Raw genomic sequence first — 12,500 nt, forward strand, 5'->3', positions numbered from 1 at the left:
CTGGGAAGTTTTCACCTGCCGTCTTATCAGTCATGAGTTAGGAAGGACGGGAAGACGGAGGAGCTCACCAAGGCCAGGCAATTTTCACCCAGATCCGAGAGTGGGATCGTCTGGGTAGATGTTTTTCCTTTTCTCTGCGTTGGATTTTATTAATGTTAACATCGTCATTATCGTTAACATTACTATTGTGATAAGGATAGCAATAACAATAATGGTGATGGTGATACTCATCATCATAATAGTAATAACGATAATGATAATGATGATAAAAAAATAATCATAACCATAACAATAATAAAGATGATGATGATAATAATAGTAATATTAATAATAACAATAATAAGAATAAGAATAAGAATAACAATCATTGTCATCATTATCATTTCTAACATCATCATCAGAGGAGTAGAATACGCAGAACCTAATGCAGTCGCCGACACATCCTGCATCCACAGACACTTACTACAGGTCTTCCTACAGAGAGCGTAACACGTAAGCCTCATGTCAGTTCCTAAGACGTGAGATTCTCCTTCCGGCGTCTTCTGCCTGTCGAAGACTCTCCTGACGAAAATATCAAGCCTCTTACCTCTCCCTCATCCTCCCTCTCTCCCCCTGCCTCTTCTATACTCCTCCCCTTCCCTCCCTCCTCTCTCCCCCTGCCTCTTCCCTACTCCCCCTCTCCCTTCCTTGTTATGAACACCGTTTTTCTTCTAGTAATTTCCGGCCACTTTATCACAGCTAATGAGGTTTGCTCGGTCTCTCCCCTCCCTCCCCCTCCTCCTCCTCCCTGGAACATCGAAGGAAAAATTGGCACCAACTCACCCCCTCTCCCATTCCCCTCGCACCTGCCTCCCGCGCTCGCTCCCTCCCCTACCGACCTGCATTCTCTCTCCTTCCCACCCACCCACCAATCCCCACCCCCGTTATCTGCCTCCGCTCCCCAACTCCCCACTTCCCACACACCCAAACCCTGCCTCCCCCTAACCTCCCACCCCTCTGTAGCGCAATTTTCTGGGTAATTATATCGACAGTCATTTGGGACCTTCTATTTCTTTGGGCTCAGGAACCTGGGGACACGCACCTGTCTGAGGGGAAGGGAGAGGGGCGGCGGGGAGGGATTAGGTGAAGGACCTTGGTTGGGGAGAAGGGGGGCGGGAGGGGTTGGGTGAAGGACGATGGTTGGGGAGAAGGGGGGCAGGGAGGGGTTGGGTGAAGGACGATGGTTGAGGTAGAAGGTGGGTGGGGGAAGGGGAAGCTCCTGATGATGATGTGGGTAGTGATGTTGGTGAAATGATGGTGAGCGGGGTGTAGTGAGGAGAGTGAGGATGGCATTATATTTATTTCTATTTTTGAGTATCGTGAGGTATTGAAAGCCTTTTTGATATGAAAGAAGGATGATTATGAGGAAACTAGGAATAGAAGAAGAAAAAAATGGTGAGGAAAACAAGCAAAATAAACATGAACAAGGCAAGATCCAAAGAAAGTGGAGACAAAAATACGAGGTAAAATAATGGGAAAAAATAGGTCAGAAAAATGAAAAGAGAAAGACAGAAAACGCGGAGTTATTAACAAAGAGAGAAAAAAGAAGGAAACAAACAGAAGGGAAGGAGAACTTGAACAGGAATTGTGGCAAAAGAGGGGAAACAAGTTGGGAGATAAAGCGGAAGAGGGAAAGGTTAAAGAGGGGAACATCGAAGAGGGGGAACGAGATGTCAAAAGGGAGGAGCGCTAGTCAAGAGGGCGAGATGAGAGGGAGAAGGGACGGAAGGAGGAAGAAGGGAGAGGAGGGGAGGAGGAAGGAGAAGGGAGAGGAGGGGAGATGGGAGAAGGGAGAAGAGGGGAGGAGGGGAGGAATGTGAAGTAGAAGGAAGGAGGGGAGAAAGCGTCCCTGATGGAAAATGATGAGATGTGAATTGACGGAAATTCGACAGGAGTGGGCACCGTAGAGAGGCGCCCGCTGACGAAGGGGAAGGAGGGAAAAGAGAGGACATTGAAGAGAGGCGTGTGTGTGTGTGTGTGTGAGAGAGAGAGAGAGAGAGAGAGAGAGAGAGAGAGAGAGAGAGAGAGGGAGAGAGAGAGAGGGTGAGTGAGTGAGTGAGAGAGTGTGTGAGGGAGAGAGAGAGAGAGAGAGAGAGAGAGAGAGAGAGAGAGAGAGAGAGAGAGAGAGAGAGAGAGAGAGAGAGGGAGAGGGAGAGGGAGAGCGAGAGAGAGAGAGGGAGAGGGAAGAGGGAGAAGGAAGAGGGAGGGGGGAGAGGGGAGAGAGAGGAGAAGGAGAGAGGGGAGACAGAGGAGAAAGGAGAGAGAGAAAGAAAATGAGAGAGAGAGAGAGAGAGAGAGAGAGAGAGAGGGAGAGAAATAAAACAGAAAAGGAAAGGAAAGGTAAGAAAAAATCAAAACGACATAAAAAAATAACAATAAGATAACAGGGGGGAACAAAAGAAAAGAAAAAAACACGGAAAAGTTAGAAGATGGGTTTATCATCTCGTCAGTTCTGAACACGTTCCGGGCTAAGTGGCATAGTGGGTGATCACCAGACCGTGGGAAAGGGAAAGAGGGGGTGGGGGGCACGGGGGATAGGGAGAGTCCTGCTGGGGTGGGGAGGGAGATGGTAGGGGTTGGTAGGGGGAATTCGAAGGACCTCATGAATGTTGGGTTTTTTGATTGGGTGGGCAGTGACAGGGGCGAAGGCTGTAGGGGAGGCGATAATGGTAGTGGTGATGATGATGATGATGATGATGATGATGATGATGATGATGATAATGATGATGATGATGATGATGATAAGGCCAATAATATCAATGCTATTCATGATAATGATCAGCATGATAACGATAATTTTAACAATATTACTACCACTACTACTATTACGACCAATAATGATAATAACAATGATAGTAGTAGAATCAGCAGCATTGGCAGAAGCAGCAGTGGTAGCAGCAGTAACAGTTGTAGTAATAATATCAGTTGTCGTAGCAGTTGTAATATTAGTAACAGTATTGACAGGAAAATGTTTATTACATAAAACATTTATCACACATACAGAATTATCCCTTTACGGCGATGGTCACTGATATAATGGTGTTTTGTCACCTAGTGTAATGAGTCGGTCAAGCTATGGTAAAAAAATACCGCGATTAATATTGGCGTCCGTGAATTTGTGTATGACGAAACGAAGCGACCTGAAGAGTGACCTGAAAAGTCGACTTTGTCTTATCTATACACATGTTAAGATCATGAAACCCTATGCAACTAGAACCTCGACCGGAATGAGATACGAAGACGGAGAGCGATCAGCCAAAGAAAGACCAGAGCTTTTCTCCAACGAAATAACAACGAGACGCGAGATTCCCCAGCAGCAGAACCCGAGACCGGAGCCGAGGTGACTGCCTGAGTGCAACTTCGAAAACAAAGTATCTGAAGCGTCAAAGTTTACTTGATGGAATAACAGATATCAGATTTTCAGCTTCGGCGGACCTTCGAGGGAAAGTGAGTTATGGATGTTTTCGCACACGTCATTTGGATATGCGAACGAAGGAGGCGGAGGGGCCGAGGGGGTATTTTGTGTATGTGTAGATGCGTGCATATCCACACAAACACACACATACACGTACTGGAAGATAAAAAGAAAAGAAAACAAAGAAACAATAAAAAGGGGGATAATGAAGGCACCTTTCAAACAAAGAATGAAGCAAAAGCAGAACAAAGGAGTCATTATCCGTCGGAAAAGCGGGTACTGTGACCTCGTCCCGACTTTTTCAGCGTTCGCAATCGGCCCTGAAATATTTGCAAAATTCCTCGCCGCCGCCCGAACCCTGCTTCATTTCCGGCCGCAAACGAGACAACTCCGGCGAAGGTATTACAAAGTAATCGTGCTTAAAGGCGCCGATGCTCTCTCACCTGCGTGCTAAGAGCCTAGACATTCGGATCTGCGCTAGGCGGTTCTGCACCGGCGGCCGCTCGGAGGCGCCGCGCGGTTCTACGCAGACGCACCGGTTTCCTAGAACCGAATGATTTAAGAATGGCTATGAATATTTAATGTGTCCGTCTTTGGGGTGCTAGGACTATTTTAACTGCATCCTCACAATGAAGGCATCGTTTCTGCTTCTTGATGATTATACTGTATCTATTTTTCTGTGAATAAATACATAAAACATGTTAGTTAAGCGTATATTCGTTTATTTTTTGTACGATTTTTTGCTAGTGAATACATTAAGGCATAACCCAGTCTCACTAAAAAAGCCTTTAACTAAAACGAAATCCATGAATTCAGTTATACATACATACACACATACACACACACAAACACACACTCACGCATATGCATATATCTCCAATAAAACTACATCTACGTCCATATGCCACAGCCAAGGCCCTACCGCTTCTCCTCGTAATTCCATTAAAAACAAAATCAAAACAAAGCCAGTTAAGGACGATTCTGATCATCCTCAAGCGCTTGTATCAAGACCCAGATTTTTCATTCATAAGTTTACCACAACTTTCGCTCGAGGGCCTTCCACTTGAAGTCTACTTGAATTTGAGACTTGCTACAAACACACGACCGGGTTGCGTTGGCCGGGGAAGTTTTCGGCTAAGAAACAAACAATTTTAGTGTAGAAAAGGGCGGGGCTTGGATTGTGAACGAAAAATATACTGGATGATGATGATGATGAAATAATAATGATAACTATCATTCTTATAATAATCTTAAATGTTAATAAAAATAATGATGATAATATCATTAATTATAATGATGATAATAACGACAAAAACAACACAAATGATAATAATAATAATAATAATAATAATAATAATAACAATAACAATGACGATGATTATGATAATAATAATAATAACAACAACAATAATAATAACAATAATAGCAGTGTTGATAATAATAGTTATGATAAGAATGATGATGGTGATGATAATTATATTGATGATAATGAATGAGGATGATGATAATTGATGATGATGATAACAACAATAATAATAACGAGACGGAATGTTCGTATTTTCTTCTATTTTTTACTCTATCACCTACAATTTCAGGGGACACGTGGAGAATCGCTTTTTTTCTTGGGGGGACCACACATAGGTCCTCCTCACAACCTTTGATTTGAAAACTGTAACGAAAACACATTCTTCGTAAAAAACGAACCAAATTTCTCACAAGATTATCATTCTAAGGTTATTCAAAACTAACTTAAAAATTGAATGATGCAAAAATGAAAAAAAAAAAAAAAAAAAAAAAAAAAAAAAAAAAAAAAAACAGCCTAAATTCGGTCTCGTAAGATTCGACACGGCGTTGCGCGAATGAACGAGCGAATGAACCTCAGCCTAAACAAATAAATTACTATAATAACAGCCGTATGAACAAAACACCTTCCTAACCTGGGGGCTAAACTTCCAGACCCCCTTACGATCGCCGTGCTTCCCTAGCCAGTGCGGTCATTTATCATACGGTAACTGAAAATGAATAAGGATAAATACCTGATTTAAGCAACCAGAGGAGGGGCAGAGCTCTGAGGACGTGTTGCTTGACATCAGATTTGCACTATTACTTGCACTTGGGTCGTTAGTGTTTTTTAAAACGAGTCCATAGTCCTGCACCAATTCAGTCAGTGTTTCCATTTTCTACTTGTATTATTTTGTCTTATAAATCACCATCTCACAGGCTCATTACACACACTGCAGCAGATCGAATACCGCTCGCGATCACGGCGACACGACTTCTGACCCAACGGTCAATCACGTATCATTGCGCCATACACCGACACCAAATTTTAAAGAGCGCAAAATGTGAATAGATTCGAGAAATGTCTTAAATGAAGGAAACATAATGTTACTTTATATCATCTGGAGAGAAAGTATGGTAAATCAACGTGAAATTACGCGTAAATATCTATCAAACGATGGATAGTAGAACGCGTACTACTTTCCTAAGCGCCATATTCTGAGTTACATGATTTGTTTACATTGACTTAGCCGATAAGCGAAGAAAGGTACTTGGGCTCAGGGCGACAAATTTCGGCACCTTTATTTTAATATTATGACGTACTTATGTCTTTCCGCGCCTTGAATTTGGCTTTTTTGATTAGTGTGCATGTTATTCTTCCATTTAAGTGGTTTACTAAAATTACACGTCCTCTAGATCAACTTTGCAAGAAATTATTTAAACTTCGTGAAGTACTAAATAATATAATTCAAGTAAATCATTATGTTAAGGTAAAACAATCATTAAAGTTACTAAAATACTTGCTTGGGTAAGGTAATATCACGATAATTAAGACAATATTATACAAATATAAGTATGCAGTACAGAAAAATGAAATATAAAGGAAGCTCAGAAATATATGCACAATAGAAATAGTTTATCAATATAGTTATACATTAACGTGAGAAAATAATATAAGTCTTTATGGCTAAATATCACATTTGCTTCAAGAAAACCTGCCTTAGATATTCACTAATAACTATCCATTATTTTGTTTGACTAATTATCACAGTAAAAAGGTATGTCATCTTGTTAAACAGGTTCAAAACATGAAAAATAAAAAATAACAAACACACACGACTCCCTCATGAGCCTTCCATCAACCACTTCACTAAAAATGTGTCTATCAATCTCATTTGTAAAGAGACCATTACAGGCACACATTAGTATAATGCAGAAAAAAAGAAACAAAATATACATGTTCATTACCTTGTTCTTCTACCCAAGTTCCTGAATTTTAAGAATTTCTGAGCAGCGAGCACTCAGCAATGCCTGCTGCAGTTTACAAGCACGCCGTCCTCCCGGGGAAAATAAGTAGCTGCCTACAAATACAAAGCACATAGCTACAAAACAAGAGAACACACACACACACAGATTTCCAGAGGCTACAAACAAATTTCCTTGTACAATATTTATAAATCACAGGCAGAAATAAACAAGTATAATATTATAAATCACGAATAAAGATATTCCCGGTGGTGAAAATAACTTTCGTTTCAAATAAATGCACATCCTAAGGAAAGAGCGGGAGATTTGAAAAATACATAGTCGAAGAATTCTTAAAGATTTCGCTTACATGATTTCAGTTACAAATCACAATATTACCATTCACAAAAATAATGACAATAATAACAATAATAATGTCAGCATTAAAAATTTTCTGTAATGATGATGATGATGATGCTGATGATAATGATAATAATAATGATAATGGTAATAAAATAACAACCACAACAATACCAACAACAATAATAATAATAATAACAATAATGATAAAATCAATATACTAATAATAGTAATAGTAGTAGCAACATAAAGCAAAGAAAATGAGAATAAGAATAAGAAAGAATACAAAAAGAAAAAAGACAAGAAAAGGAGAAGAAAACAGAATTCCAGATGAGGAGGGAGGGAGGGGAGGGGAGGAGGCGGGAGATGCGGCCATCGTGATTGGAGAAGCAAACGTCATTAAGTAGGAAGGAGGAAAAGTTGGGCTAGAACGTGACTCTTCGGGTTTTGCTGGAGTGACCACCTTGGGTTTCTGTGCCTTCTCCTTAGCCGGGTGATCGAGTGATGGGGGGGGAGGAGAGGAAAAAGACAAGGGGAAAGTTAGCGCTCACGGACATTAGCGCTTGGCTGTACTGGTTCATGCGCACGGTTATTTGCTCTGTCCTACACTATGTATATGTTGGTATTCATGTGGATGATGATGATGATGATGATGATGACGACGATGATGATGATGATGATCATCATCATCATCATCATCACCACCACCACCACCACCATCATCATCATCATGGTGGTGGTGGTGGTGGTGTGTGTGTACGTGTACCTTCATACATATATATATTCGGAGGCTCTACGTGGTACACAGACGAAGTCCCTTCCCAACAGGAATAAAAACCCAAAGCAAAATACATGTAATAACCCACAACCCGATAACAAAGCACTCCACGCCTTTGCGCACTTCTTCGCCCCCTCCTTCGCCCGTCCGACAGGAGCTCGCCCTCCTATTGGCAGGATGTCTCTCCTGATTAGCGCAGGACAATGTATCTCGGGGCCCTAAAACCACCCTCGGCGCCCACCCGCTCCTGCAGTAGTCGCTGGTGGCTTAATAAACTGGTAAATTGTTGCCATTAACAATCAGCCCTGCTAGGAGCCCCCGGAGAGAGAGGGGGAGAAGAGGGGAAAGGGAAGGAAGAGGGAAAAGGGAAGAGGAGGAAAGAGGGTCAGGGAAAGGAAGGGAAAGGGAAAAAAGAGGAGAAAGGAGGGGAAAGGAAGGAAAAGGGAAAAGGAGAAGGGAGGGGATAGGGAGAGGGGAGGAAGGAAAGGGAGAGCGAAAGGGAGTAAGAACAGGGGGAAAGAGGGTCAAGGGCGGTGCGGAGAAGAGAGGGGAAAGCGATGGTGGAAGGGAGGAAGGAGGCGAGAAGAAAGGGGATAGGGAAGAAGTGGACGCAAGGACGGGAGAAGAAAGGAGACGGAATGAATAGGAAAGAATAGGGAAGAGAGAGAAGAAAGGTAGGACGAAAGGGAGGAAGAAGAGTAGAAGAGAGGAGACAGAGAGGGTGATATAGAGTGAGGCGAGGGGAATGGAGGAATAAGAGACCAAAGGAGTTAAAGGAGGAAGAGAAGTGGTGGGAAAAGGGCGGAAGAACAACGGAAGACTGGGTGAGGGAGGGCGGAAGAAAGAGGGAGAGATAGGACGAGAAGACAGAGGAAGAGAGAGGAAGAGAAGGCAGAGGAATAGCGAGGAAGAGAAGACGGCGGAAGAAAGAGGAAGAGAAGACGGCGGAAGAAAGAGGAAGAGAAGACGGCGGAAGAAAGAGGAAGAGAAGACGGCGGAAGAAAGAGGAAGAGAAGACGGCGGAAGAAAGAGGAAGAGAAGACGGCGGAAGAAAGAGGAAGAGAAGACGGCGGAAGAAAGAGGAAGAGAAGAAGGCGGAAGAAAGAGGAAGAGAAGACGGCGGAAGAAAGAGGAAGAGAAGACGGCGGAAGAAAGAGGAAGAGAAGACGGCGGAAGAGAAAGGAAAAGAGGAAGAGAAGACGGCGGAAGAAAGAGGAAGAGAAGACGGCGGAAGAAAGAGGAAGAGAAGACGGCGGAAGAAAGAGGAAGAGAAGACGGCGGAAGAAAGAGGAAGAGAAGACGGCGGAAGAGAAAGGAAAAGAGGAAGAGAAGACGGCGGAAAGACGGAAAGGAGTTCGGAGAACGGCAAGGCGGTGGGGCGCGAAAGGTAGGAAGGAAACAAGGTAAAAGAGGGGGAAGTGATAAGACAAGGCTGATGAGAACGAGTTGGGAAGTTGTTATAATGAAGTTATTCGTCTGTGTTTTTGTTTGATTGTCAATCAGCCGCTTCTCGCCATTTTTTCCTTTCGCTCTTCCTCTCTTACGTTCGCAGAGTTAAACATCATTATTTGATTTTTCAGTTTAGATTCTACTTAGGAATCTATAACACATACACATATATGTATACAAGTATATATATATATATATATATATATATATATATATATATATATATATATATATATATATATGCACACATACACACACACACACACACACACACACACACACACACACACACACACACACACACTCACTCATATATGCGCACTCACACATATACACACACGTGTGGGTGTATGTGTGTGCATGTTTGTATCTGTATACATACAAACGCGAGCCCTTCATATCTAACTCGCTTTCTATCGGTCACTTGTGAAACTAATGGTTTCACTTAGCAGTGCTCTCCTTTTTTCACTCAACGAAGTCCCTTCCATGCTGTGATGCAGACGCCCCCCCCCCTCCCCCCTCCCTCGCGCCTCCTTGGCCTCGTCACGCCGTCTCCTTTAACCTGTTCTTCCTCCATATCGTCGCCCGTTGTCTCGGCCGAGGCATCGAGACCAACATCACGGCCGCTGCTTTTCCCCTTCGACCCGGCAGTCAGTCAGCGGGTCGTCGAAGAGGAAAACCGCGATGGGGGACCTCGGCTCGTGTTTTAATTTCCTGTTCGTGGAACTCGCGTGACAAACTACTCGCTTCTCCTCTCGCTCGCCCGCTCGCTGGCCCACCGGCGCGGGTAAAAAGAGGTACATTGAGCATGAATATGATTTAGGGAATGTAGGAGAATGGGAGTGGAAAAAATGAGAGCGAAAAAAAATCTTTGGGTAATGGCGTCTTTGTGAGGAAGGTTTGATGTCTGCGTGTGAGTTCATAGGCGTATGTAGATATCCATTTGGCTTTTAAATGAGCTTGAAACCCTGCTGAAACACTACCAACATTTCCCACTTATTACTAAAATCTTCAAATTTCTTGGACATTTTCTGACGGAGGAAAATCGAAGGTGACTGTTATTTCTCCTTTGCGTCTCATCATTTCGAAAAAAATGTCTAGCCTATGTTTTTTTTGGTTGCTAGTTACTAGATACATGAGGCCGGAAATCCCAAATTGGCAAGGCGCAGCCACACACCCCTAATTAGCACCAGCAGTGTTCTAATTAGTGCTTCGAATAAACCTTATCAATAGAGTAATTAAGGCATCATCGTCGCTTGTAACGTGCCACGCCTCTTGTTCAAACACAGGTCTAAATCCACGAACGGAGGGCGTGCATAACCTTCTGCGTCGTAGTGATGCTTTTATGTTATTATGAAAGAAAAAAGTGTACTTACAGCAGGACCTTCTGCTATCGGACATCATACCTGTAACAAACAAGGGAGGAATGAATTTTACGTGGTTTTCACACTTACTGACAATGAAAAACATAAAATATGTACATTTACACGGGGCAGATTTATAAATAATACAATCATATCTATATACATATTTTATACCATTAATATATCTATAAGACATTAATAGTAATAATGATAATGATTATAAAAACATACTTCAACTGTAAACAAAAGTGATGACTTCCAATACATGCAAATGAAAGTAGGCAACATTATATCTAAAACTGTATCGATTACATAACTAATCAGTATTAGCGTAATGTATCGCAGTTCAACAATCAACAGATGAGTGTGCCATTAATAGGGACATTATCATAGTAATAGCAATTCATACATAATAGCAATGATAACGGCAATATGACATGTAACCTGTGATGATAAAGATAATGTTGCTGTTAATAATGCTGATATAAATGTCATTAAGGACTAATGAGGATATTCATAATGCTAATCATGATGATGATAGTGATGAATTAACAATGCTGTTGATTATAAAAAAATACATCGATTCGGATAATCATTACATAATGATGATTGGTATAGCTGAAATAATAGTGATGATGATGATGTTCATGATGATGATAATAATAATGATAGCAATAATCACTGAAACATCATTCTTGTTGCTGTCGTTCTGTTGTTATTTTCAGTAGGTTACTTAGTATCATCACCATTGTTAATAAATAATAATTTATTTCCCCTAAGCAAGTTAAAGGTACGGAGAAAGAAAGAGAGACAGAATAGAAGAGATAGATCGACGTAAGTATATATGTATATGTATATGTATATGTATGTGTATACACACACGCACACACACACACACACGCATACACACACACACACATACACACACACACACACACACACACACACACACACACATATATATATATATATATATATATATATGTATATGTATATGTATATGTATATGTATATGTATATGTATATATATATATATATATATATATATATATATATATATGTATATGTATATGTATATGTATATGTGTATATATATATATGTATATATATATATATATATATATATATATATACATAGAGAGAGAGAGAGGGAGAGAGAGAGAGAGAGAGAGAGAGAGAGAGAGAGAGAGAGAGGAGAGAGAGAGAGAGAGAGAGAGAGAGGAGAGAGAGAGAGAGAAGAGAGAGAGAAGAGAAGAGAGAAGAGAGAGAGAGAGAGGAGAGAGAGAGAGAGAGAGAGAGAGAGAGAGAGAGAGAGAGAGAGAGAGAGAGAGAGAGAAAAGCAAGAAATAAAAAGAAGAAAAGAGAAGAAGAGAGACGTACAGAAAAAAGAAAGGAAAAAGAAACAGACACCTTCTCTCCTTAAAAAAGAGAGAGGGAAAGAAAAAATACCGGAGATAAAGAAAATGAAATAAAAGAAAGAAAAGAAAAGAAAGAAAGGAACAGACATTTCCCCCCCCCTCAAAAACAAAAACAAATAAAGAAAGAAAGAACAAGTAAAAGAGAAGAAAAAGGCGCATCGGATCCCCTCTCGATCCGATCATTAATCAAGCGCCGCCTGATCCCCGCGTCCGATTCCTTGCTCTCAGCACCCTGTCGCGGCTGCCTCTTGATTTAATACTCCCAGCGCGGCCTTGATTGAAGTCGTATCGCGTTCGTGAATGATGATAATATGCTGAATTAGCGACAATACAAGCAATCCCGGACGAGCACACAATCGGATTAAATTCGGCGCTGCGGGCGAGAAGGGGATTCGCGCGGAGCTAATTTTGGCGCGAAATCGTGATTGCGA

At 41.7% G+C, this 12,500-nt stretch overlaps 1 protein-coding gene across 8 annotated transcripts in view; it reads right to left on the reverse strand.

Moving 5' to 3' along the window:
• Positions 1 to 12,500, reverse strand: part of LOC113822840 (neuropilin and tolloid-like protein 1) — a 416,519-nt gene that overhangs the window by 142,752 nt on the left and 261,267 nt on the right. Inside the window, exon 1 of one of the 8 annotated variants that reach the window (XM_070124548.1) lies at positions 10,664 to 10,690. The exons of 5 other annotated variants lie outside the window; for them this stretch is intronic. In XM_070124548.1, coding sequence (XP_069980649.1) covers positions 10,664 to 10,688 — 25 coding nt within the window. In that variant the 5' untranslated portion in view covers positions 10,689 to 10,690. Of the gene's footprint in view, positions 1 to 5,490; positions 5,699 to 6,703; positions 6,802 to 10,663; positions 10,691 to 12,500 lie in introns of those variants that run through there. 2 more of the 8 variants (XM_070124552.1, XM_070124551.1) reach the window with 2 other exon arrangements.

Source organism: Penaeus vannamei, chromosome 8 (assembly GCF_042767895.1).
Source record: "Penaeus vannamei isolate JL-2024 chromosome 8, ASM4276789v1, whole genome shotgun sequence".
NCBI lineage: Eukaryota > Metazoa > Arthropoda > Malacostraca > Decapoda > Penaeidae > Penaeus > Penaeus vannamei.